This window comes from Alosa pseudoharengus, unplaced genomic scaffold (assembly GCF_046254945.1).
Source record: "Alosa pseudoharengus isolate Yale_2024_CS ecotype anadromous, Long Island Sound unplaced genomic scaffold, YU_APseudo_1.1 YU_APseudo_1.1_scf_1, whole genome shotgun sequence".
Lineage (NCBI taxonomy): Eukaryota > Metazoa > Chordata > Actinopteri > Clupeiformes > Clupeidae > Alosa > Alosa pseudoharengus.
The window spans coordinates 16630686-16656163 of record NW_027468564.1 but is presented as its reverse complement, the minus strand read 5'-3'; the positions used below and the strand labels follow the sequence as shown (position 1 = coordinate 16656163).

Sequence of the window (25478 nt, the reverse complement as noted above, 5' to 3'; positions counted from 1 at the left end):
TCTACAATTCTGACTATGAAATGATTTAAGAATAGCCTACAGCAAAGTCCTGTAAAATATGTCATTTTAATGTAGCCCAAAATGATCGGCTATTAAAGAAAAGTTAGACAAGGCTTCCTGTCCTATAAAAATTTATGGTCACCGCATGCTACTGGGTAACAGTCGGATAACTTTAGACATCAACATATGGAGCGGGACGGGATTCGGGTCTTTCTCTCGGGATTTTGCGGGACAGGATTTTTTTGGGGGGGGCTGTCACGTGATCGGGATATGACGGGAGTATTTGTGCGGGCTCGGGATGGGACGGTAGTGAAAATTGATTCCCGTGTCACCCTCTAATCTCCAGTTTGCAGTGCGGTTATTTAAGAAACCGCTACCTCAAGATCTCCAGTTTGCAGTGCGGTTATTTAAGAAACCCCTACCTCAAGATCTCCAGTTTGCAGTGTGGTTCTTTGAGGAACACCTACCTCAAGATCTCCAGTTTGCAGTGCGGTTCTTTAAGGAACACCTACCTCAAGATCTCCAGTTTGCAGTGCGGTTCTTTGAGGAACTTAGCGAACTCCTTCACCCCGGCCTCTCCTGGGTCGTTGGAGCTCAGATTGAGCACTCGCAGGTGGGAGGGGTTTGATCGGAGGGCTGTGGCCAGCGCCACAAACCCTGCCTCCTCAATCCCACAATTCTTCATCCTGTGACAGGAAACAAGCAGCGAGCAGCACAAATGAGAGGAGGGGTTCAAGATATTTAAAGGTGCAGTCAGTGAGCAGCACACATGAGAGGAGGGGTTCAAGATATTTAAAGGTGCAGTCAGTGAGCAGCACACATGAGAGGAGGGGTTCAAGATATTTAAAGGTGCAGTCAGTGAGCAGCACACATGAGAAGAGGGGTTCAAGATATTTAAAGGTGCAGTCAGTGAGCAGCACAAATGAGAAGAGGGGTTCAAGATATTTAAAGGTGCAGTCAGTGATTGTGCATGACGTCTTGTTTGTTTATGTTTATGATAGGTTATTGAGTATGATTGATTAGACTGGTTAGTGATTGAGTATGCTTGGTTAGTGATTGAGTATGATTGGTTAGACTGGTTAGTGATTGAGTATGATTGGTTGGATTGAGTATGATTGGTTGGATTGGTTAGTGATTGAGTATGATTGGTTGGATTGGTTAGTGATTGAGTATGATTGGTTAGATGTTGACTATCTGATCAGTGGTTAGATGGGATTGGATCAACTGGAGGAAGTTCAATAGGATTGGATGGGGTTACTATGAATAGAGTTCAATGGGATTGGATAGGGTTGGTATGAATAGAGTTCAATAGAGTTCAATGGGATTGGATGGGGTTGGTATGAATAGAGTTCAAAAGAGTTCAATGGGATTGGATGGGGTTGGTAGAATAGAGTTCAATGGGATTGGATGGGGTTGGTATGAATACAGTTCAATAGGATTGGATGGGGTTGGTATGAATAGAGTTCAATAGAGTTCAATGGGATTGGATGGGGTTAGTAGAATAGAGTTCAATGGGATTGGATAGGGTTGGTATGAATAGAGTTCAATAGAGTTCAATGGGATTGGATGGGGTTGGTATGAATAGAGTTCAAAAGAGTTCAATGGGATTGGATGGGGTTGGTAGAATAGAGTTCAAAAGAGTTCAATGGGATTGGATGGGGTTAGTAGAATAGAGTTCAATGGGATTGGATGGGGTTGGTAGAATAGAGTTCATGCTTCTGACCAGAGTGTCTCCAGTTTGCAGCGAGGTTCCTTGATGAGGGAGGCGAGGCTCGCGGCTCCTGCATCTCCAGGGTTGTTGTGGCTCAGGCCGAGCTCTCTGATGGCAGATGGGTGGGAGAGCAGCGCAGCCGCGAGAGCAGAGCACGCCTCGGCCTCAATCCCACAGTAGGACAGTCTGACCACACACATGCACACACACACACACACACACACACACACACACACACACACACACAAGTGGAGTTTGAGCAAAAGTATAGGCCCCTGTTAGTGAACTAACTATGTTGAGTTTGCAGAGTGGGTTCTGTTTGACATCTAACCTCATTACATTGCTCTTATAGAGCAGGCTCTGTTACAGAACTAACCTGATTACGTTTCTCTTATAGAGCAGGCTCTGTTACAGAACTAACCTGATTACGTTTCTCTTATAGAGCAGGCTCTGTTACAGAACTAACCTGATTACATTTCTCTTATAGAGCAGGTTCTGTTACAGAACTAACCTCATTACATTGCTCTTATAGAGAAGGTTCTAGATGAGAACTAACCTGATTACGTTGCTCTCTGCACTCCCGTTACGTTGCCTATGACAACTCTGCCCGGATTCTGGCCTGTCTGCTGACCCACCACTGGCCCCATCACAACTTTCTTTCCTGGACAATTCCGACGCCGGACTATTGCACTTTCTCTCACTAAATCATGATTATGCTTTATCATACCGGACACGTAATCATCCCACCTTCTGTAACCTTCACCTCAGGTGCTTTAAACACCATGTCCTTCTCTCCACACCTGACTGTCATTTGCATTTGTCATTGTTTATAGACCTTACTATCCGTATTGACCCTAGGCAGATGGGTCAGGCCCTTGAGTCGTGGATCTGCTCGAGGTTTCTTCCTATATGTATCTCCAATTCTAGGGAGTTTTTCCCCTGTTGCCCCGGTTACCCATGGGCCTTCTTTCTTTCTTTCTTCCTTTTCTTTTCTCCCTCTTTTCTTTTTCTCTGATTGCCTACATTCTGTAAAGCGCCATGATACATGTGTAATGTTTTGCTGCTATATAAGCACAATACATTGAAATTGAAGGTTCTAGATGAGAACTAACCTGATTACGTTGCTCTTATAGAGAAGGTTCTGTTTGAGAACTAACCTGATTACATTGCTGTTATAGAGAAGGTTCTAGATGAGAACTAACCTGATTACATTTTGAGAACTAATGTAATTATGTTGAGTTTATGGAGCGGGTTCTGGATGAGAAATAACTTGATTTTGGAGTCACGTGGGGCATCCAAGGAAGATGGCAGCATAGTTTCGTCGGTCCCTAAACCCACCAACTTAATTACAATATCCGTACAAATTTACTCCTTACTCTAAGCAAAGTTGTTACCACAATTGAACATTATATATAGCGCTTCCAATATTGCAAAAAAAGCTCCAGATATCGTCATCTACATCGAAATATTTCCAAGGAAAATCGTCGACCCGCATGGCTACAAGACAGACCTCGCCGACACCTGAACACTCCAAAATGGACAACGTGTTATCCGAAATGGGTAAAATTGCCACCACACTTGAAACGGTCGCCAAAGATGTATCACCGATTAAAGAAACAGTCACGGATTTAAAGAATTCTTTGAGCTCACTTCAGGTGAGATTGGATGAAGCAGAGGACCGTATATCAGCGGTTGAGGATACTACATCAAGACACTGAAGACAGCCAGAGAGCAGATGAACGTTTGGAGGCATTGTATAACCGAATTGAGGAACTGGAAAATATGAATCGTCGCAAGAATGTGAGACTAATCGGTCTAACGGAGGAATTAGAAACAGATGGACTTGTCAACTGCGTTCAACAGCTGATATCCGAGGGACTGGGAATCGAGTTGGATGGAGAGTTCGAGATTGAAGGGACTTATCGTGTGGGCGGGAGCGTACCTATGTTCCCCGGGTCCTATGTTCCCCGGGTCCTATGTTCCCCGCTATTTGTATGGGACCGGGGAACATAGGACCCTTTTTGTAGAAAAGGGTCCTATGTTCCCCGCCTTGTATCTGACCACGGAAATTGCATTAGATATGCTTGCGAGTGCACATTTCGTGCACAAACGGTAGCAAAGTGTATTTTTCTATCAATGTTGCTTGCCGTAGCACACCAGGTAGACCATACACGCGCACGGTGCAATATTGACACAAGCCAGGAGGGCGATTTTCCTAACTTCCACGTTGAGTATAGCGGAGTAAAAGAATAGATGAAGAACATTTTTTATAACATAGGCCTACAATGGTTTTACTTGTGCTTCTTTACTGAATATAACGAGTTCAAAGTTAACATTCTAGGTAACTTCGCATTGTCCGCTTCAGCACTAAATTGAGGACAGCAACGTAGGCTACACGAGCTGCACCTCTCACAGAAGAAACGCGCTACAACTACATGCCTTTTTAAGTTGATATTTAATTGGTTTGTTTTGTTCATTTTTCCGTTCGCTGGCACGCTGCAGGGGGGACTGCGCGTTGCTCCGAAGCCCCTTTGGTCTGACTCGTCAATAATCTAAAAATGTCCCTTTGGGTCTACAGCCCAGTATAGTTTGATATCTCTTTGTTCCATTAAAATTAATCCCATTCTTCCGACAGCTCAACCAAAGGCTATAGATCACCTCCCTTACCTCTTGTACAGTAAGAATCAACAATGACATGCCAAGTAAGACAATGACAAGCTTGGGACTGAAGCCATGCAGACTCGGCTAGATTTAACAGTGTTTCTCAAACTTTTTTAAAAATGACAGACTATCGCGACCTAACTCGTGACTGTGGTAGTTAACAAACTAGATCAGTGGTTCTCAAACTTTTTCTTTCATTCCCCACTTTGAGGGGGCATTCTCGAGCCCCACCTGTCCCTCATCGCTCTAAGAAAGTGGTAGGTCAAGCTTAAAATTGTCAAATTTATTGAAATAATGACAAGTTCTAAATATATCCTCTTCAACAGAGTTAAAATCAGCTGGTGCTGCAGATATAATAATAAATAAATAAATACATAATAACACACATATTTCTGTTTTCCAGCAACATATTAGGAAGCATTGGCCATTATACAGCATTGTACAATATATTCAATGAAATGCCAACATGCTGCATTAAATGGATCCATAATCCAGTCATACTGAGCACTGCTGGTTGGGAAATATTTTTGAAATAAACTTTGCAGGGATGTGATGTAGGCCTACTGTTTAATACATGGGATCACAAGAGTGCCTCCCAATCAGACGTTTCAGCGATTTCGCTCAGAAATCTCAAAGGCATAATAGGCTACTGTCGCGATCGAGGCGCCTGTCCTACTCAAGTTTTTTTGGTGAATGCAGTAATCTTATTTGCTAGGTGAGGTGCTTGTCTTTGCCTTGTAACTGGACATTTAACTCAAATGTATCGCTAAGATATATCAAATATATCGCTAAGATAGGCCAGCTTCGTCAAGAAATGTTCATTAGTGAACGTGCTTGCAGATTCAAACATGCGCTCTTCCTCCAAGAAGAGGCGACTCGGAGCACAAACACGCGCGACAGCACTTTACCAACCCGCGCCTTGCCGTGCGGCTGCAGTCTACTTGGAAGCAGCGGGGAACATAGGACCCGGGGAACATAGGACCCGGGGAACATAGGGATGACCCCGTGTGGGCAAGCGCAAAGCTAAAAGAGCATCGAGGGCTACCGGCAATGACGCCGAGGATAAATCACCAAGAACCGTCTTGATCAAGTTCCTGCGCACATCCACGAGGGACAGTAGTCGCAACGCGTCAGCCTTCATATTAAAGGCTTTTTAATTATATCAAGCAGTGTGCCTTTGGGATCTTTGGCAAGACTTTAACCACAGTCACTACTGAAGTTGAGTTGCCCATCATATTAAAGGCTTTTTAATTATATCAAGCAGTGTGCCTTTGGGATCTTTGGCAAGACTTTAACCACAGTCACTCCTGAAGTTCAGTTTAGCCATATCTTAAAATAACTTAATCATTAATGTAACTGCAGATAATTGTTGCAGTTTGAAATGAATATGGCAGAGGGATTTAGGGGTTGACTTTGATGAAGGTGAATGGTTGAAGATTATGTCAAATGTGGGTAAAAACATCAGGGAAGCAAAAGGAAAATGTATCCACTATAAAGTGGTACATACGGTAGGTACTACTATACTCCTTATAGAATTCATAGGATGGGTATTGCTGAAAATGGCTTATGTTGGAAGTGCAAGGAAAAAGATGGTACATATCTCCATTTGCTATGGGAGTGTTCTTATGTTTACCCATTTTGGTGCAAAATCCTTGGAATATTAGAAGAATGGCTGGGTTTCTCATTGCCTGCTCATTGCAGACTTTGCTTACTTGGAGACAAGTCAGTGGTACCAAGCATATCAAAACAGGCATTCACTGTGGTAAAACTCTGCTGTATCACAACGTTAAGAATTATTCTACGTAATTGGAAGTGTGTTAAAACTTTGGAATTAAAAGACTGGGTCAATGCCGTAATTGAAGCAGCCTCTTATGAGAGCATGCTGGAAAGGCTGAATGATGAGAAACGAATGATCTGGGATGATTTCTGGGTACACATGAAAGGGACATAAGGTGTATCTGATGACAGCCGTTATATTTCTATTTCCATTTATTATTACTGTTATTTTCTGTTGGAGATGTCAAGGTGGCGTATAGGGAAACTATGTACAATAGGACAATGTAATGTACGGTGTGGACCTTTTTTGTGTGTGTTTAAAGTTTGATCAATAAAAAAAAGTTGAATTTCAAAAAAAGAAATAACCTGATTATGTTGAGTTTACAGAGCGGGTTCTGTTACAGAACTAACCTGATTACATTGCTCCTATAGAGCAGGTTCTGTTACAGAACTAACCTGATTATGCTGAGTTTATGGAGCAGGTTCTGTTACAGAACTGATCTGATTATTATGAGTTCATAGAGCAGGTTGTAGATGATAACTAACCTGATTATGTTGAGTTTATAGAGCAGGTTCTGTTACAGAACTAACCTGATTATGTTGAGTTCATAGGGCAGGTTCTGGATGAGAACTAACCTGATTATGTTGAGTTTATGGAGCAGGTTCTGTTACAGAACTAACCTGATTATGTTGAGTTTACAGAGAGGATTCTCCAGGAATTCTGCAGTCTGTCTGATCCCACTGCTCCCTGGCTGGTCTCCTGTGAGGGTCAACTCCCTCAGGTGGGAGGGGTTGGAGGAGAGAGCAGAGACCAGCGTACACCAGCCTTCGTCTCTGACTCCACAGAACAGCAGTCTGTGGAAGGGGAGACAAACATAACACAAGCCTAACTAACCTTTCAAATGGACAAAGGAATAACCACCAGTCTGTGGAAGGGGAGACAAACATAATGCACCCTAGATTCATCTGAACACAGGCCTAAAGACAAACGTAACGCACCCTAGATTCATCTGAACACAGGCCTAACTAACCTTCCATATGGGGAGACAAATGTAACACAAGCCTAACTAACCTTCCATATGGACAAAAGAAAAACCACAGCAGATAGTGCAGGTCCTTCAGGGACAACTATCCTTTGTGTGTCTATATGACCAAAGGAATTAACTCACCCTAGTGTCTATATGATAGTTAGGGTCCTTCAGTTATAACTCACCCTAGTGTTTCTATGGAATAGTGTAGGTCCTTCAGTTATAACTCACCCTAGTGTTTCTATGGAATAGTGTAGGTCCTTCAGTTATAACTCACACTAGTGTCTCTATAGGATAGTGTAGGTCCTTCAGTTATAACTCACCCTTGTGTCTCTATAGGATAACTCACCCTAGTGTCTCTATAGGATAGTTAGGGTCTTTCAGTTATAACTCACACTAGTGTCTCTATAGGATTGTGTTGGTCCTTCAGTTATAACTTACCCTATTGTCTCTATAGGATTGTGTAGGTCCTTCAGTTATAACTCACCCTTGTGTCTCTATGGGATAGTGTAGGTCAGGGGTCTCCAACTTTTTTGGGAATGAGGGCTACCTGAAGACCCGAAATAATATGGAGGGCTACTCATTTGAAACAAACATACCGTCACCCCTTTTTTGGGAGGGTAGTCCTCCTAAATAATAGGCCTATGAGATTTGTACTTTTAAATTATCAATATTGTGTAGGCCTATGCAACACTACCAACATTTTTGTTCAGTTTGTTCATTTAAAAGTTTTTAAAGTAATCGCCCACACCACCCTAACATATGAAAACTCCTTTTAAAGTTATTGCACACCTGAACTCTCTCCATGATCTGACAAAAAAGGTAATGCACAGTCCTGCACAGTCCTGCATGCCACAACATTTTCAATGCTATTATACGGCAATAGCCTACAGAGGAGGAAAGGCCTGTGTGCTAAAGCAATTGTTTTTCAGTTCTTGAACAATCATGCAAGAACCGTATTTGACGAACATGGAATGGCCACAGAACTTTTGCAAAGATATGCTTCCATTGGCTACACCAGAAGGGGTTTACTGTCTATGCGTGCGAGCAGCGTGTATGCGCTCCGCTTCTGTTGTTGTTTAAAGACTGAATGGGAAACGTATTTGGAGCCAAAGGCTAAAATTTAACGCAGCTACAATTTGTAAGGTATCACCAATATCAATTTAATGTTACAGATGTATGGCTACATACATTCTTAAAATGGTTCTGGTCTAGACTTAAATATCGATTGAAAACTTCACAATAGAGCGTGTTTTTAGAGCGTGATCTGCAGGCGACCTGTTGGCTATTTTTAGAAGGTGCGCTGGGGGCGCCTCATAGCCGTCCCGCAGGCTACCTGGTGCCCGCGGGCACCGTGTTGGAGACCACTGGTGTAGGTCCTTCAGTTATAACTTACCCTAGTGTCTCTATAGGATAGTGTAGGTCCTTCAGTTATAACTCACCCTAGTGTCTCTATACGGATTGTGTAGGTTCATCGGGGCTAACTCACAACCTGCTCAACTACTCAACCAGAAGTTCAAATACAAAATGAATATAGATGCCCCACCCCCCGTGTTGTCATGCGGAATAAGGTGAATATGATCTTGTGTCCTTCAGTGATAACTCACCCTAGTGGTTTTATATGATCTTGTGTCCTTTAGTGAAAACTCACCCATATGTCTATATAGGATAGTTAGGGTCCTTCAGTGATAACTCACACAAGTGTCTCTATAGGATAGTTAGGGTCCTTCAGTGATAACTCACCCTAGTGTCTCTATAGGATAGTTAGGGTCCTTCAGTGATAACTCACCCTAGTGTTTCTATATGATTTTGTGTCCTTTAGTGATAACTCACCCTAGTCTCTCCAACTGAGAACAAGGGTCCTTCGGTGATAACTCACACTAGTGTCTCTATAGGAAGGTTAGGGTCTCTCAGTGATAACTCACACTATTGCTTCTATATGATTTTGCGTCTTTCAGTGATAACTCACCCTAGTCTCTCCAACTGAAAACGAGGGTCCTTCAGCACCCGTGCCAGCAGCTTTACTCCTGCATCTCCTGGGTTGTTTGAGTTGAGGTTCAGCCACCTCAGGTGGGTGGGGTTAGAGGAGAGGGCAGCAGCCAGGTCAGCACAGCCCTCCACTCCCACAGAGCAACAGCGCAACCTGCAGGCAAACATTTCACATGTCTGTAAACTGAATTGTGTACACCGCACTGGTCTGGACTCAGATGCAGGTATGAGAGGCTATGCAAGCAAGGAAGCTAAATCCACTAGTATCTGTTGCTATCAGGTATGAGAGGCTATGCAAGCAAGGAAGCTAAATCCACTAGTATCTGTTGCTATCAGGTATGAGAGACTATGCAAGCAAGGAAGCTAAATCCACTAGTATCTGTTGCTAGCATGTCTGTTAAAAAAGGAAGGTGGGTGTGCTAGCAATCCACTAGTATCTGTTTCTAGCAGTGTGTGTGTGTGTGTGTGTGTGTGTGTGTGTCTGTGTGTGTGTGTAGGTGTGTATGTTACGGATGTTGGAACATCTTATCCACAATCCAGACTTTCCACTCACCCCAGTCTCTCTAGTGTACAGTGAGGGTCCTTCAGGAAGCCACTGAGGTGCTTGATGCCCAGATCTCCTACATTGTTGCAGCTCATGTTGAGGTCAATGAGGTGAGATGGGTTTGCCCGGAGAGCAGAGCACAGGGCGGCCATGCCCTGGTGAGACATCCCACAGCCTTTCAACCTACAGAGACAGGAAGAGACAGCAGCCTTTCAACCCTCAGAGACAGGAAGTGAGAGTAGCAGCAGCCTTTCCACCTTCAGAGACAGGAAGTGAGAGCAGCCTTTCAACCTTCAGAGACAGGAACTGAGAGTAGCAGCCTTTCAACCTACAGAGACAGGAAGTGAGAGTAGCAGCCTTTCAACCTACAGAGATAGGAAGTGAGAGCAGCAGCCTTTCAACCTTCAGAGACAGGAAGTGAGAGCAGCAGCCTTTAACCTTCAGAAGCAGGAAGTGAGATCCCACAGCCTTTAATCCTTCAGAGATGGGTAAAGACAGATGCTGTTTCCTAAAGTCGAGCATACTTTTTTCGATAGAATGTTTCCTTGCGAGTCGGGTTCTACGAAGATGAGGCTAGAGGCCTCCCGAGCATTCTCAGGTTCTACAAAGATGAGGCTAGAGGCCTCCCTAGCATTCTCGGGTTCTACAAAGATGAGGCTAGAGGCCTCCCGAGCGTTCTCAGGTTCTACAAAGATGAGGCTAGAGGCCTCCCTAGCGTTCTCGGACTGTACTTTGGACGGTTCTGTATGAGCGCTTCCACTTTTAACTGCATCTGTTTATCTGTTTCAGTAGGGGCGCTGCATCTGTTTATCTGTTTCAGTAGGGGCGCTGCTTCGATGCATGTCAACACAGAGGATTATGAGTATTTTTGTACATGTAAGGATCCACATATGCATCCATGAAAATTCTCAGAACGAAAGGGTGCGAATTTAGGAGTATGTTTGACATAGGAACAGTCACCGAGTGGTTAGTGGTGTTCGTTGATGTTCCAAAACAAGTAGCATAGCGAAATACAGTTTCTGTCATGTTTTATTTGGCATTTTGTAAAATCCCATTGATTTCTGTTGGAAGACTCATTGCACGTTGATATTACTGCACCACTATTCTTCAGGCTCAAATATTGAGCCGAAGTTTATACGTGGTTGTGAGGTGTCTGAAAAAATAGTTCCACAATAGCAAATAAGGGGGCTGGAAATCATACATTGCGCCGATATATTTGATTTTAATAATCAACGAACACCACTAACCACTGGGTCAGTTGCACAGTTTTGAAAACGAACGTTAAGGGTTGTTTTAGGACATGTTTGAGCATGCCTGTTGCAGCCACTCTGTTCTAGTCAAAGGTGATTCAAAACGAGTCAGAAAAGTCGAGACAGGACCAATCGTCAAAATTTCGGTGTCCACCACTCTAGTTCATCCAAAACAAACCAGAAAAGGGACTCAAAGCGCTAAATACTGGAATTTTCTTCCTTTAACAGGAAGTGAACATGCTCTCCGTAGACGGGCTCTGGTAGGGACAACCGTATTTGTCTCACATGTCTCACTGTAGCAAAGCAGATCACATATCTCATTTTTGTCTCATGTGTCTCACTGTAGCAAAGCAGATCACATATCTCATTTTTGTCTCATGTGTCTCACTGTAGCAAAGCAGGTCCTGTGTCTCATGTGTGTTATCTTAACAGAGCAGACTATACAGCATGTCTCATATGTGTCTCATTTGTCTCACCTTAGCAGAGGAAATCATATAGTATATATCATATGTGTCTCATGTGTCTCACCTTAGTCTCTTGAGGGAACACTGTGGCTGTTTCAGCACCATGGACAGCAGCTGCAGCCCAGAGTCGCCCACACTGTTGTGGCCCAGGTCCAGCTCTTGGAGGAAGGAAGGGTTCAAACGCAGCGCTCTCGCCAACGCCCCACAACCAGCTGTGTTGAACCTACAGACTCCTAACCTACAGGTAGAGAGATAACAACCACATACACACACACACACACACACACACACAAACACACACACACACACACACACACACACACACACACACACACACACACACACATTCAAATGGAATGCTCTGGCCAAAGACCATCGACATAGTGAACTGGACCTCCACACCCTTAAATCACTAATACAGAATGAGAACAATCAAAAATATGGGCACACACACACACACACACACACACACACACACACACACACACACACACACACACACACACACACAACTAATCCTAAAATGTGCTGATTGTTTAGTCTGAGGTCACTCACCCTAAAAAGTGCTAATTGCTCTGACCCTTAAAGGTGCTGATTGGTCAGGCCTCTCACCTTAAAGGTGCTGATTGGTCAGGCCTCTCACCTTAAAGGTGCTGATTGGTCAGGCCTCTCACCTTAAAGGTGCTGATTGGTCAGGCTACCCACCGCAGTATCTGGAGCTTGTATAGGCGCTCCTGCAGAGCTGTGGGGAGCAGGAGGAGGGCGGAGTCAGCACAGAGGTTCTTGCTCAGATCCAGCTCTCTCAGAGGGGCGGGGCCTACCGTCACAGACACTCCCCCTTCTCTGATGCCGCAGTCTCGCAGTCTGACAGGACACACAGCAGCAGCAGTTATCTGATTGGTTCATCCTGCTCTGATGTCACAGCAGCAGAAATTATCTAATTGGTTCATCCTGCTCTGATGTCACAGCAGCAGAAATTATCTAATTGGTTCATCCTGCTCTGATGTCACAGCAGCAGAAATTATCTAATTGGTTCATCCTGCTCTGATGTCACAGCCAGCAATTGTAATTGTAGTAAGGGATAATGCCCGACGAGGTGTCCCTTATCAGAAATAAATGGACGACGCAGAGGCGTGAACCGTCCGACGCAAAGCGGAAGTCCATTTATTTCTGATAATGGACGCATCAAAGGGCATTATCCCGTTTATACCATGGTCACTTACGAAATAAATAAATATGAAATCAATTATTAATACTAAATGAGTCTAAAATCGTTAGTTTTTTTATCGTTGTTATAGTTACCATTCATAAACATTGATATGGAACGGCGGTTAATTTTTTTTTTACCAGATCTACTTCATAGGTGTAGTATATCACTTTTTAAACGACACCCTTTTCAACCTAGACCATGGTATACATGAATTTATCTGAACAGGAACAGTGCACAAAAAACATCAATAGATGGGGGTAGGGACCTACAAGCTTTTGCTTCTCTCTACTCCTTTTTCTTGAACAAAATGTGACGTTTCATTTTTTATTTTGTTGTCTATGTCTATGCTGGTTCTTAAATCTTTTATTTGTTAATGTCTACATGTTCAAGAAAATAAACGTTCCAAATCCAAAAAAAAAAAAAAAAATGTCTTGTGCCAGTTTGTAGCAAATTGCTTCCGCCTGTAGTCTCTGGGCAGATAGATGGCGCAATAAAATACAGACAACATATTTACAGTATACAGTACAGATACATCAAGTCATACAAATCTACAGACATTATTGTCCCCCTATCCCACCCCATCTAGAGCTAAAACTAGACCGCCACCCCCCCCCCCCCATAAACACAGTTATTTAGCAATTCATTGGTGGGAGCCAAGTCTGCTTTGCAATAGTTTTATCATTTGCTAACACTAAGCACACAGGTACAAAGGTTTTCTTAGATTGGGTAATACTGCTGTGAGAACACAAGAGTGTTTTGTCACCTTTTTATGTTTTCACAATGTAAAGCAGATTTAACTACATCTCTGCAAAATTTGACATTTATGAATAATATATACCTTAGCATGTGCCACTCTCTACCTGAGTTTGTCCAGGTGAGATTGCGGATGTGTCACTATGTCTCTACCTGAGTTTGTCCAGGTGGGATTGCAAATGTGTCAGAATGTCTCTACCTGAGTTTGTCCAGATGAGATTGCGGATGTGTCAGTATGTCTATACCTGAGTTTGTCCAGGTATGTGAGATTGCGGATGTGTCAGAATGTCTCTACCTGAGTTTGTCCAGGTGAGATTGCGGATGTGTCAGTATGTCTCTACCTGAGTTTGTCCAGGTGGGATTGCGGATGTGTCACTATGTCTCTACCTGAGTTTGTCCAGGTGAGATTGCGGATGTGTCAGTATGTCTCTACCTGAGTTTCTCCAGGTATGTGAGATTGCAAATGTGTCAGTATGTCTCTACCTGAGTTTCTCCAGGTGGGATTGCGGATGTGTCAGAATGTCTCTACCTGAGTTTGTCCAGGTGGGATTGCGGATGTGTCAGAATGTCTCTACCTGAGTTTGTCCAGGTGGGATTGCGGATGTGTCAGAATGTCTCTACCTGAGTTTCTCCAGGTATGTGAGATTGCAAATGTGTCAGTATGTCTCTACCTGAGTTTCTCCAGGTGGGATTGCGGATGTGTCAGAATGTCTCTACCTGAGTTTCTCCAGGTATGTGAGATTGCAAATGTGTCAGTATGTCTCTACCTGAGTTTGTCCAGGTGGGATTGCGGATGTGTCAGAATGTCTCTACCTGAGTTTGTCCAGGTGGGATTGCGGATGTGTCAGAATGTCTCTACCTGAGTTTGTCCAGGTGGGATTGCGGATGTGTCAGAATGTCTCTACCTGAGTTTCTCCAGGTATGTGAGATTGCAAATGTGTCAGTATGTCTCTACCTGAGTTTCTCCAGGTGGGATTGCGGATGTGTCAGAATGTCTCTACCTGAGTTTCTCCAGGTGGGATTGCGGATGTGTCAGAATGTCTCTACCTGAGTTTCTCCAGGTGGGATTGCGGATGTGTCAGAATGTCTCCACCTGAGTTTGTCCAGGTGGGATTGCAGATGTGTCAGAATGTCTCTACCTGAGTTTGTCCAGGTGTGATTGCGGATGTGTCAGAATGTCTCGGAGGAGTCTCATCCCCTGGTCTCCTACTGGGTTCTCGCTGAGGTCCAGTTCGTTCAGGTGTGACGGGTTGGACTGCAGAGCCGACGCCAAGGCACCGCAACTCACATCACTGAGACCACAGTTCACTAGACTGAACACACACACACACACACACACATATATATATATATATATATGTATACAGCACAACTCACATCACTGAGACCACAGTTCACTAGACTGAACACACACACACACACACACACATATATATATATATATATATATATATGTATACAGCACAACTCACATCACTGAGACCACAGTTCACTAGACTGAACACACACACACACACACACACACACACACACACATATATATATATGTATACAGCATAAAACAGCTCAAAACAGCTCACATCACAGTCCTGTTATTTGTTGTTAACTCCATATGTTCACACTCTATTAAGGCGAGACACAACAGGTGAATAGGGTACAATTTTTAAATAGCAGATTCCCAAGTTGATTACTTACATTAATATGATAAAATGTATTACAAGTTTCTGTAATTTAATGTTTAAATATGCAAATTAGTCATTATCTAATTAAATATGCGCTAATTTGCATACATTTTAAAGTATAAGTATAAGTATATACCCAATCCGTGAATTAGTGAAACACAAACAGCACACAGTGAACACACAGTGAGGTGAAACACACACTAATCCCGACGCAGTGAACTGCCTGCATCAACAGCTGCGATCGGGGAGCAGTGAGGGGTTAGGTGCCTTGCTCAAGAGCACTTCAGCCGTGCCTACTAGTCGGGGTTCAAACCGGCAATCCTCTGGTTATAAGTCCGAAGCGCTAACCAGTAGGCTACGGCTTCCCCCCAAAAAAAACACGAAAATTGAGCATTAGATACAGCCAGGTTCAAAATGATGTTTTCATTGTGTTCAGATATGAGATGGGGGGAAAATTACAGAGTGATTTATGGATATCTACTTTTGTTATCCTGTAAATCAGAATATGCTGTCAATTGCCATGTTTTAGGCATAACATGTCATGTAAGTCAGGCTAGGAATAATATATCAACAAACCCCTCTGTAAAAATATTCTAAATATAGTTAGGCATAAGTCTAGAAAGTGTGGTGTATGTAAGTGCTTCTGAAGTGGAGTTTTCGAGCTCAGAGTGGGAGAGGAAACTCATTTTGAGAAAAAAGCCTTGAAAGACAGCCAATGAGATTCCGTTCTCAGCCTAGAACTCACCTTTGAACTTTCACAATTTGTTGCTGATACAAAGGAAGTGTCCATATATGGATCACATAGGGCGATACAGGAAAAAAAGAGCTTTCCAACGGTACTACACATGATATGTTTTGGATCACGGTCGCGAGAGTGCATGCAAGGTTAGGAGAAATATACAGGCGCGAGTAGACACAATATAATGAAATAAACACCTAAATGTGTAAATCTGATTTTTGTTGTAGTAGTGTGATAGAATACTCAAAATCTTGAAAATGACCAGTGCATGAAAAAACGATGTTTTTACCTGCCGTGTCTCGCCTTAACTAATATTAGACTGCAAGAGGGGGGTTTACTTATTTGTATTAACACCATGTGTTCAGACTGTCTATTAGATGTCTTTTTGTATTAACACCATGTGTTCAGACTGTCTATTAGATGTCTTTTTGTATTAACACCATGTGTTTAGACTGTCTATTAGATGTCTTTTTGTATTAACACCATGTGTTCATACTGTCTATTAGATGTTCTGTTGTTCATGTGATGTGTTGATCACCTTAACCTCTGTAGTCTGCATTGCTGATCGCCGAGTGATGTCATCACATGCTTAACCCCCAGGTCTCGCAGCTGATTGGAGCTCAAGTCCATCACTCTCAAATAGGCGGGGTTTGAGCAAAGGGCCAAACCCAGCGCAGCTCCACCCTCCTCCCGAATCCCACAGTCGGTCAACCTGTAGAGACACATACATTACACCCCCTCAACCTATAGACACATACATTACAGTCACTCAACCTATAGAGACACATACATTACAGCCCCTCAACCTATAGACATTTCACCTTATTTGCTCTGGCGGAGCATTCCAAATCATTTCCACCAAAAGTGGCTTCATAAGATGACAGACAGTGGAGCACTGAGGCATTGAGGCACTTTTGTAAACAAACAAAATGGCTGCCGTTGTTCAGCTGTGTCTGCATTGAATGAGCTGGCCGTGATTCCAAGTTGGTGGCAACTAAACCACCAACTTGGAATACACCCCTGGACAGTGTTTTGGAATACACTTGGAATACACTCCTGGATAGTGTTCTGGAATACACCCCGGACAGTGTTTTGGAATACACTTGGAATACAACCCTGGACAGTGTTTTGGAATACACTTGGAATACAACCTTGGACAGTGTTTTGGAATACACTCGGAATACACTTCAAATACACCCCTGGACGGTCTTTTATTAGAAGAACAACCCTTTTGTTAGGGTCCAAACCCATACTTCAATTGAGAAATGATCTGCTCTTACCCAGGCTAACGCATCATTGGTCTGCTCTTACCCAGGCTAACGCATCATTGTCTCAGGATCAAAAGATCAATAGAGAAATGGTCTGCTCTTACCCAGGCTAACGCATCATTGTTTCAGGATCAAAAGATCAATAAAAGGACAAATATACAGGCATGTTGACTGACTGATAAGTAGTAGATTACTTTATTAATTCATTAACTGATCAATCTCATCAATCGATTGATTGATTGATTGATTGATTTCTCACCAAAGCTTTTCCAGCTTGCAGGATGGGTCTTTCAGGAACAAGGCAATCTGATTGGCTCCTGAGTCTCTGATGTAATTCCTGCTGAGGTCCAACTCTCTCAGATGGGTGGACTTTGACCTCAGTGCGGAGACTAGAGGGCCACACCCCTCCCCACTTAATCCGACATCAGTCAGCCTGTAGAGAGAAGAAATATCATGACTCCTCCCTTATCTGAGTACAGAACTATAGACTACAGGGCTACTGAAATGGCAACAATCGTTCAGGGCTCAGCTCACTAAAATATGACTTCGACAGACAAAAAGGAGCTCATTTGGCATCATGGCTTTGCAATTTGCGTTCGGTTTGCATTAGTAGTTCAATATTTAGTCACATAGGACTTGGCTGATTGAGTTTTTCTCTGCCACTACGAACATTGTTGACAGTGTAGGTCCCACCCTTTCCTTGATTTTAATTGGCTGGCTAGAGAGAAGTGACATTGACAAACCAATCAGGAACTGATAAATTAAACTCATTCCGTTTCAATCAAACTCTCTCTCACACACTACTATTCTCTCTCACATATACACTACTATACTCTCTCACATACACTACTATACTCTCGCACGTACACTATTATTCTCTCTCATACACCACTATACTCTCTCACATACACTACTATACTCTCTCACATATACACTACTATAGTCTCTCACATACACCACTATACTCTCTCACATACACTACTATACACTCTCACATACACTACTATACTCTCTCACATACACTACTATACTTTCTCACATATACACTGCTATACTCTCTCATATATACACTACTATACTCTCTCACATACACCACTATACTCTCTGACATACACTACTATACTTTCTCACATATACACTGCTATACTCTCTCACATATACACTACTATACTCCCTCACATACACCACTATACTCTCTGACATACACTACTATGTGGCCCACTGGTTAGCACTCCGGACCTGAAACCAGAGGGTTGCCGGTTCAAACCCCGACCAGTAGGCACGGCTGAAGTGCCCTTGAGCAAGGCACCTAACCCCTCACTGCTCCCCGAGCGCTGCTGTAGTTGCAGGCAGCTCACTGCGTCGGGATTAGTGTGAGCTTCACCTCGCTGTGTGTTTCACTAATTTACGGATGGGATAAATGCAGAGACCAAATTTCCCTCACGGGATCAAAAGAGTATACATACTTACTATACTTATACTTATACTATACTCTCTCACATACACTACTATACCATCTCACATACACTACTATTCTCTCTCACATACACTACTATACCATCTCACATACACTACTATTCTCTCTCACATACACTACTATACCATCTCACATACACTACTATTCTCTCTCACATACAACTATTCTCTCACATACACTACTATACCATCTCACACTACTATACTCTCTCACATATACTACTATACTCTCTCACATACATGACTATACCCTCATATATACATATAGAAGCATTATTAATATTGAGTGTGTATGACGAGTACAGTGGTGTATATGCAAGATTATGATAGTGTGTGTAAGTATGAATTTTGTCCTAGGCGGCCCCTCATATGTGTGTGTAGCGGGTAACTCTGATTTTACCTGAGTGTGTGTAATGGACACTCTGCCTTTGCCAGTGCGATGGAGACGACCTTTACTCCTCCGTCCAGCAGGGGGTTGTCACTCAGGTTCAGAAGGGTGAGGGGGATGGGCCCTGAGGTCAGAGCTGAGGCCAGAAGCAGGCAGCTAGCCTCCGTCAGGTCACACTGATGCATGCTGGGAGATTACAAAAGCCTCAGTTCACACTGATGCATGCTGGGATATTACAAAAGCCTCAGGTCACACTGATGCATGCTGGGAGATTATAAAACTGTCAGGTCACACTGATGCATGCTGGGGGTTTACAAAAGCCTCAGGTCACACTGATGCATGCTGGGAGATTATGAAACTGTCAGGTCACAATGATGCATGCTGGGGGTTTACAAAAGCCTCAAGTCACACTGATGCATGCTGGGAGATTATGAAACTGTCAGGTCACAATGATGCATGCTGGGGGTTTACAAAAGCCTCAAGTCACACTGATGCATGCTGGGAGATTATGAAACTGTCAGGTCACAGGTCAGGTGTGTGTGTGTGTGTGTGTGTGTGTGTGTGTGTGTGTGTGTGTGTGTGAGTGTGTGTGTGTGTGTGTGTGTGTGAGTGTGTGAGTGTGTGTGTGTGAGTGTGTGAGTGTGTGTGTGTGTGTGTGTGTGTGAGTGTGTGAGTGTGTGTGTGTGTGTGTGTGTGTCTGTGTGTGTGTGTGTGTGTGTGTGTGTGTCTGTGTGTGTGTGTGTGTGTGTGTGTGTGTGTGTGTGTCTGTGTGTGTGTGTGTGTGTCTGTGAGTGTGTGAGTGTGTGTGTGTGTGTGTGTGAGTGTGTGTGTGTGTGTGTGTGAGTGTGTGTGTGTGTGTGTGTGTGTGAGTGTGTGTGTGTGTGTGTGTGTGTGTGTGTGTGTGTGTGTGTGTGAGTGACACACTTACAGAGCTCGCTGGGTGTTCCTCACCACCGGCAGCAGTCTCTTGAGACCCTCGTGGCTCCCCCAGTACCTCTGCAGCTCGAACTCCACTTGCGTCTCCTCGGCTGTGAGGAGCAGGAAGCCCAGCGCTGACCACTGCGTCTGCGTGAGCTCCTCCGGCCTGCACGTCCCAGAGTCCAGCCAGCGCGACACCTCCAGCACCAGGGACTCGTCCCGCAGCTCGCTCAGGCAGTGGAACAGGTTGATGCTGCGCTCGGCGCCGGCCTGCTCGCGGATGGTCCGGCGGAGGTACTGGACGATCCTGTGGTCCGCGGGCTCGACCCGGGCGCCGCCGCGCTCAGGAAGCAGCCTCCGCAGCAGCCGCTGGTTGGACTCCAGGGAGAGGCCCAGCAGGAAGCGCAGGAACAGGTCCAGGTGGCCGTCCTCGCTCCGCAGCGCACGCTCCACCGCCGCCTTCTGCACGTCCAGCGTGGATCTGCCCAGGAGGCGCCGGCGCAGTCGAAGCTTGGGGCGCCCGTCGGCGGCGTCGCCGTGCAGCACGAAGAGGGCAGCGAGGTACTCCTGCAGGCTCAGGTGCAGGAAGCTGTACAGGCGGCTCTCCAGGTCAGCGGTCTCCTCCTTGAAAATCTGCGTGCAGGTGGCCGAGAATTCAGAGCCTTCGCCGTCGTCTAAGCCGCAAGATCGCAGGTCCGCTATGTCAAAGATCAACTTCCTCTTCTCCAGGTGGAGGAAGGCCAGCCTGCCCAGGTCGAGGAGGCCCTTGGACGATGAGGCCGTCTTCTGACTGCGCCGCCCCAGCTGGTACAGGAGGAAGCGGGTGTAGATCTCTGTGAGAGTGCTGGGAGTTGGAGTGTCGCTGGGAATGCTGGGAGTTGTAGTTTCCTTGGCTTCTCCCTCCCTGTTCCACATCTCCTCAAGGACTACAGACAGAATCCAACAGAACACAGGCAACTGGCACATGACGTGAAGCGTTTTCGTCTTGCTCACGTGCGCGATGATTCTGCGGGCCGTGGGAGCGCTTGTGTTCTTCTGAAAGTACCTCTCCTTCTGCTCATCTGTGAAGCCCTGAACCTCTGTCACCTGGTGGAAGTGCCGGGAGATCTGATTGGCTGCTGCCGGACGCGAAGTGACCCAGACGTGCGCGTCGGGCAGCATGTGCCCGGAGATGAGCGAGGCGAGCAGCACGTCCAGCGGCGCCGGTTCTGTCGGGTCGCTGATCAGCTCCTTGTCCAAGTCCAGCTGGACCCGACTCTCGTCCAGCCCGTCGAAGATGAACAGGATGGAACTCGCGCGCTCAGGCAGAGCGTCCAGCTGCTTCAGCTCGAGGAAAGACTGCTGCAGCAGCGCCAGGAGGCTCTGAGTCCTCTTCGACTTTACGTTAAGCTGGCGGAACGGCAGCGGGAACAGGAACGCCACGTCCTGATTGGCTCTTCCCTCGGCCCAGTCCAGGATGAACTTGTGAACAGAGACAGTCTTCCCGACGCCAGCCACGCCCAGTGTGAGAACCTTACGGGAATCGGGCTGGGCTCTGAAGATGTCGTTGCACTGGATCCAGGAACTGTTAAGAAGTCACATGATGTGAGATGATGTTATTTACACACATGCAAAGAATAGGCAATAAATGCAAGGGTAAGTAGTAGGGAGAATAATAATTAAAAGTAAAGTAAAAAGACTAATTAAAAAAAAAAGGACTAGATTGACCCAGCTGGACCGTACCTGCATGTGGAGCGGCTCTGGGTCTTGACCCAGCTGGACCGTACCTGCATGTGGAGCGGTTCTGGGTCTTGACCCAGCTGGACGTACCTGCATGTGGAGCGCCTGGAGTGGTTCTGCTCCATCCACTGGGCCTCGTGAGCTCTTAGCGCTCCGCCTGTGTACTCGTCCACCACAAGGAGCTCCGTGTAGATGTCGTCCACCCTTCTGGCTCGCCCCTCTGTGGAGCTGCCCTCGAAGATGCGCGCGTACTGCAGGGCCAACGATGCCTTCAGCGACCGCGCCACCGCCTCCTCTCCGCCCGCTGCCAAGACAAGGACAACGAGCGCGTGGTACTATAACTCCCGCTGCCAAGACAACGAGCGCGTGGTACTATAACTCCCGCTGCCAAGACAAGGACAACGAGCGCGTGGTACTATAACTCCCGCTGCCAAGACAACGAGCGCGTGGTACTATAACTCCCGCTGCCAAGACAACGAGCGCGGTACTATAACTTCCACTGCCAAGACAAGGACAACGAGCGCGTGGTACTATAAGGCTGATGATACATGGGGCAACATTTTGAGCAATGTTGCTGGGCAATGTTCCTCATTATTGTGGTTCTGGCATGTTCTCATTGATATTGGGCAACAGTTTCTTTTCTGGAGAACTTTATCATCAGTAGGCAAGTTGTCATGATTATCCAATCAGAATACATGGAAGTGTTTATGTGATTGCCCAGCAACATTGCTCAAGAAGTTGCCCCATGTGTCATCACCTTAACTGCCGCTGCCAAGACAAGGACAGTGAGCGCGGGACTATAACTTCCACAGGGAACAGGCTCTCTCACTCTTTCTTCATACAAATCAAAAATCACTAACAACATACTTGAGTATTTACTAGGGCTGTCAATCGATTAAAAAAATTAATCTAATTAATTACATACTCTGTGATTAATTAATCTAAATTAACCGCATATATAATTTTTGCTGTGAAAGTATTTTAAATATTTAAATTCAAATGAATCATTGAATAATCAGCATTAGTGACATTAAAGTTCAAAAACTCTTTTATTATTATTTATTTATTATTATTATACTGTTCAAATAAAAGTTTTTTTTTTCACATACAAGGCATTTCAGGCCACAAATATAACCTAGGGGACACAATGAAAATTAATTAACACTCCCCTCAATGTCAACACTTATTTCTTTGCATTGATGTGCGACGAGTTGATGAACTCCGGTGATATGCAAATTCCTTGCTGCAGACATTGCAGAGGACTTTATTTTCAACACTTTATTTTTTATCAACATCACCAGGCCATTTTTTAAAAGTAAATGTTCCAATCAATGATCCAGGCAGCACGTTTTCTTCTCTCTCCTTCATTTTACAGTCTGACTAGAACGGCTCGGGGTCAAAGGTCATACTGAATCGATTAATCTGCACTAATTTTTTTAATCAGTTATTTTTTCTCAAATTAATTAATCGAAATTAATCAGTTATTTTGACAGCCCTAGTATTTACTTATAAATAAATAAACTGTAAAAAATAATGTAAAACAAAAGTATGATTGCTGTATATGTAATCTACTTATGAAATTGCTACAAATATATTATGATATAGATACTGTTCCTTAATTGTTCATTTCTTTCTACATAAGGTCCATGATGTATATGTTCATAATGAGTCAGTCAATTAAGCAATATAATGGCTCGTAATCGAGGGATTGGTCATGGATATAGCCTCGTGGCTACGGCCTAACAACACCCGTGGGAATATCCATGACCAATCCCACGATCACGAGTGCTATATTGCTTTTATACAACAATTCTACCACAAACTAAATAATCTGAAAACACCTCATTACTGTTTAAAAATGTTAATTTAGACATCGTTCTTACGCATCCAAAAATAGTTCCCTTTTCAATAGACAATGTCTTGGTTGCTAGGTAACCTACATTCCAGATCCCTTGTTACGGGTCTTTGTGGTTTTTCGTGTCTTCATTGAAAGAAATGTTGAAAGTCGGGCTGAAATCACATTCATGTTTAGCTTTGCTGCATGCATGTTACAAGGACGCTGGGCCATGTCATGTAAGGGACATGGTACTGCAAAAAAACGGAAACATAGCCTACATTGCAGAACCACTCAACTTTATTAATTTATGGTGAATAAATGTTACACTACTGTGCACAGCCCCATGCTTTTCTGACGTGACGATGCTAGCATGTTAGCAGCGGTTAGCTAACTATGCTAACGTTAGTTATCTATAAGTCTCCTCCAAGTGACAATCATATTATACACAATGCTGGCAATGCTGAGAACAATTAGCATCCTCGTTTATCTTACTTAGTTGACTGTGTGGCTTAATTCACAGATGTGGTGAAGCACTGTTTCATTATGGTTTGCTAAGGAGTAACCCATTGCTTAAAGAATTGTTTGAAAGTGTAGAAGTTATAATACCGTGGTTTAAAAGTATAGAAGTTATAATACTGTGGTTTGAAAGTGTGAAGTTATAATACTGTGGTTTGAAAGTGTTGAAGTTATAATACCGTGGTTTGAAAGTGTAGAAGTTATAATACCGTGGTTTGAAAGTATAGAAGTTATAATACCGTGGTTTGAAAGCGTGAAGTTATAATAGTGTGGTTTGAAAGCGTGAAGTTATAATAGTGTGGTTTGAAAGTATAAAAGTTATAATACATTGGTTTGAAAGCATGAAGTTATAATTCCGTGGTTTGAAAGTATAGAAGTTATAATACTGTAGTTTGAAAGTCACTGTGTCCTCTGTGGTTTATACAACAATTGGGTTCTATGGAACTATTTATTTGTTTCTGATTGGCCGAGAGACGCTCGGAGTTTAGTGTTGGGCTGGTGGGTGCTTATTCCCAACCTTTCTCACGGCACATCAACAGTTAACCCGAGAATTCTTGTCGCAATTCAAAATTCCACTGGAGCTCCAAGCGGATTTGTACACACAGTCTTACAACACTGTTTACAGCTCTTTAGATAAACTTATGGTGTGGGTACTTGCGTTTCTTTAGGAATCCGCCGTCTTGGTTTGTATAGAAATGAATATTAAAGGCACACTATGCAGGTTTTTTAGCTTAATATGCAAGTTGTTTAGCTTAATTTACCTTCATTTACCAGCTTCAGAGTCATTGGAATGGTTATATGACTTTTTTCGGGCTGAATGGTGGCCGTCTCGCTTCCCCCTAGCGCCTGTGAGCGGAAAAACCACCCTTGCAACTGTGGGCCGGCGGGCCGATGGCCTCAGTATTAGGAAGTATAACGAGTGTAACAAATTACTTTACTGCATTCAAATACACATACACGCCAGGCACCGGCTAGAAAAAGGTAGCGATGGAGTTTCTCAGACATTCGTCGTGACAGAGCAAGCGAAAAAATAAGCAAAAACCGAAAAAAAAAACGGTAAGGAAATTGCCAATACTGCATAGTTTACCTTTAAGTGACACATACACGTAATAGGTTGGACATACGTGGCGGTTGGTAATATGTGACGTTCCGATAACTTCTATACTTTCCACAGTATTATAACTTCTATACTTTCAATCCACGGTATTATAACTTCAAAGGTCGTGACTGTAGGTAACTTACACTGAGGTGGCTGATGTTAGCTGACATTTAGTTATTAGATGGACTTGCCTAAAAGGACTTTGCTGGAGCCAATTGAATGAATGAGTCATACAATGCATGACAGTTGGAAGCCCTGTATTGGCTAACTTTGTGTAAGTAAAGGTGGTGACTAACGCTGGATAAATTATACTGAGGTGTTGGTTAACACTGATGTGGTAACATTGGCTAACCTTAGGTGGAGAAAGCTGACGTGCCACTAACACAGGTGCTGGCTAAAATTGACTACCTTGGGTAAGTTACACTGAGGTGGCTGATGTAAACTAACACA

General features: G+C 44.0%; 1 protein-coding gene across 2 annotated transcripts in view; it reads right to left on the bottom strand.

Moving 5' to 3' along the window:
- The window catches only part of LOC143121871 (uncharacterized), a 29631-nt gene that overhangs the window by 3230 nt on the left and 923 nt on the right, over window positions 1-25478 (bottom strand). Inside the window, exons 2-14 of one of the 2 annotated variants that reach the window (XM_076282521.1) lie at window positions 21667-21880; window positions 19868-21421; window positions 18952-19125; window positions 17335-17508; window positions 16346-16519; window positions 14526-14699; window positions 12129-12287; window positions 11488-11661; window positions 9719-9892; window positions 9146-9319; window positions 6830-7003; window positions 1724-1897; window positions 513-686 (exon numbers count right to left, since the gene is read on the bottom strand). In XM_076282521.1, the coding sequence (XP_076138636.1) occupies window positions 513-686; window positions 1724-1897; window positions 6830-7003; window positions 9146-9319; window positions 9719-9892; window positions 11488-11661; window positions 12129-12287; window positions 14526-14699; window positions 16346-16519; window positions 17335-17508; window positions 18952-19125; window positions 19868-21421; window positions 21667-21701 (3488 nt within the window). In that variant the 5' untranslated portion in view covers window positions 21702-21880. Of the gene's footprint in view, window positions 1-512; window positions 687-1723; window positions 1898-6829; window positions 7004-9145; window positions 9320-9718; window positions 9893-11487; window positions 11662-12128; window positions 12288-14525; window positions 14700-16345; window positions 16520-17334; window positions 17509-18951; window positions 19126-19867; window positions 21422-21666; window positions 22485-25478 lie in introns of those variants that run through there. The other variant, XM_076282529.1, reaches the window with a different exon arrangement.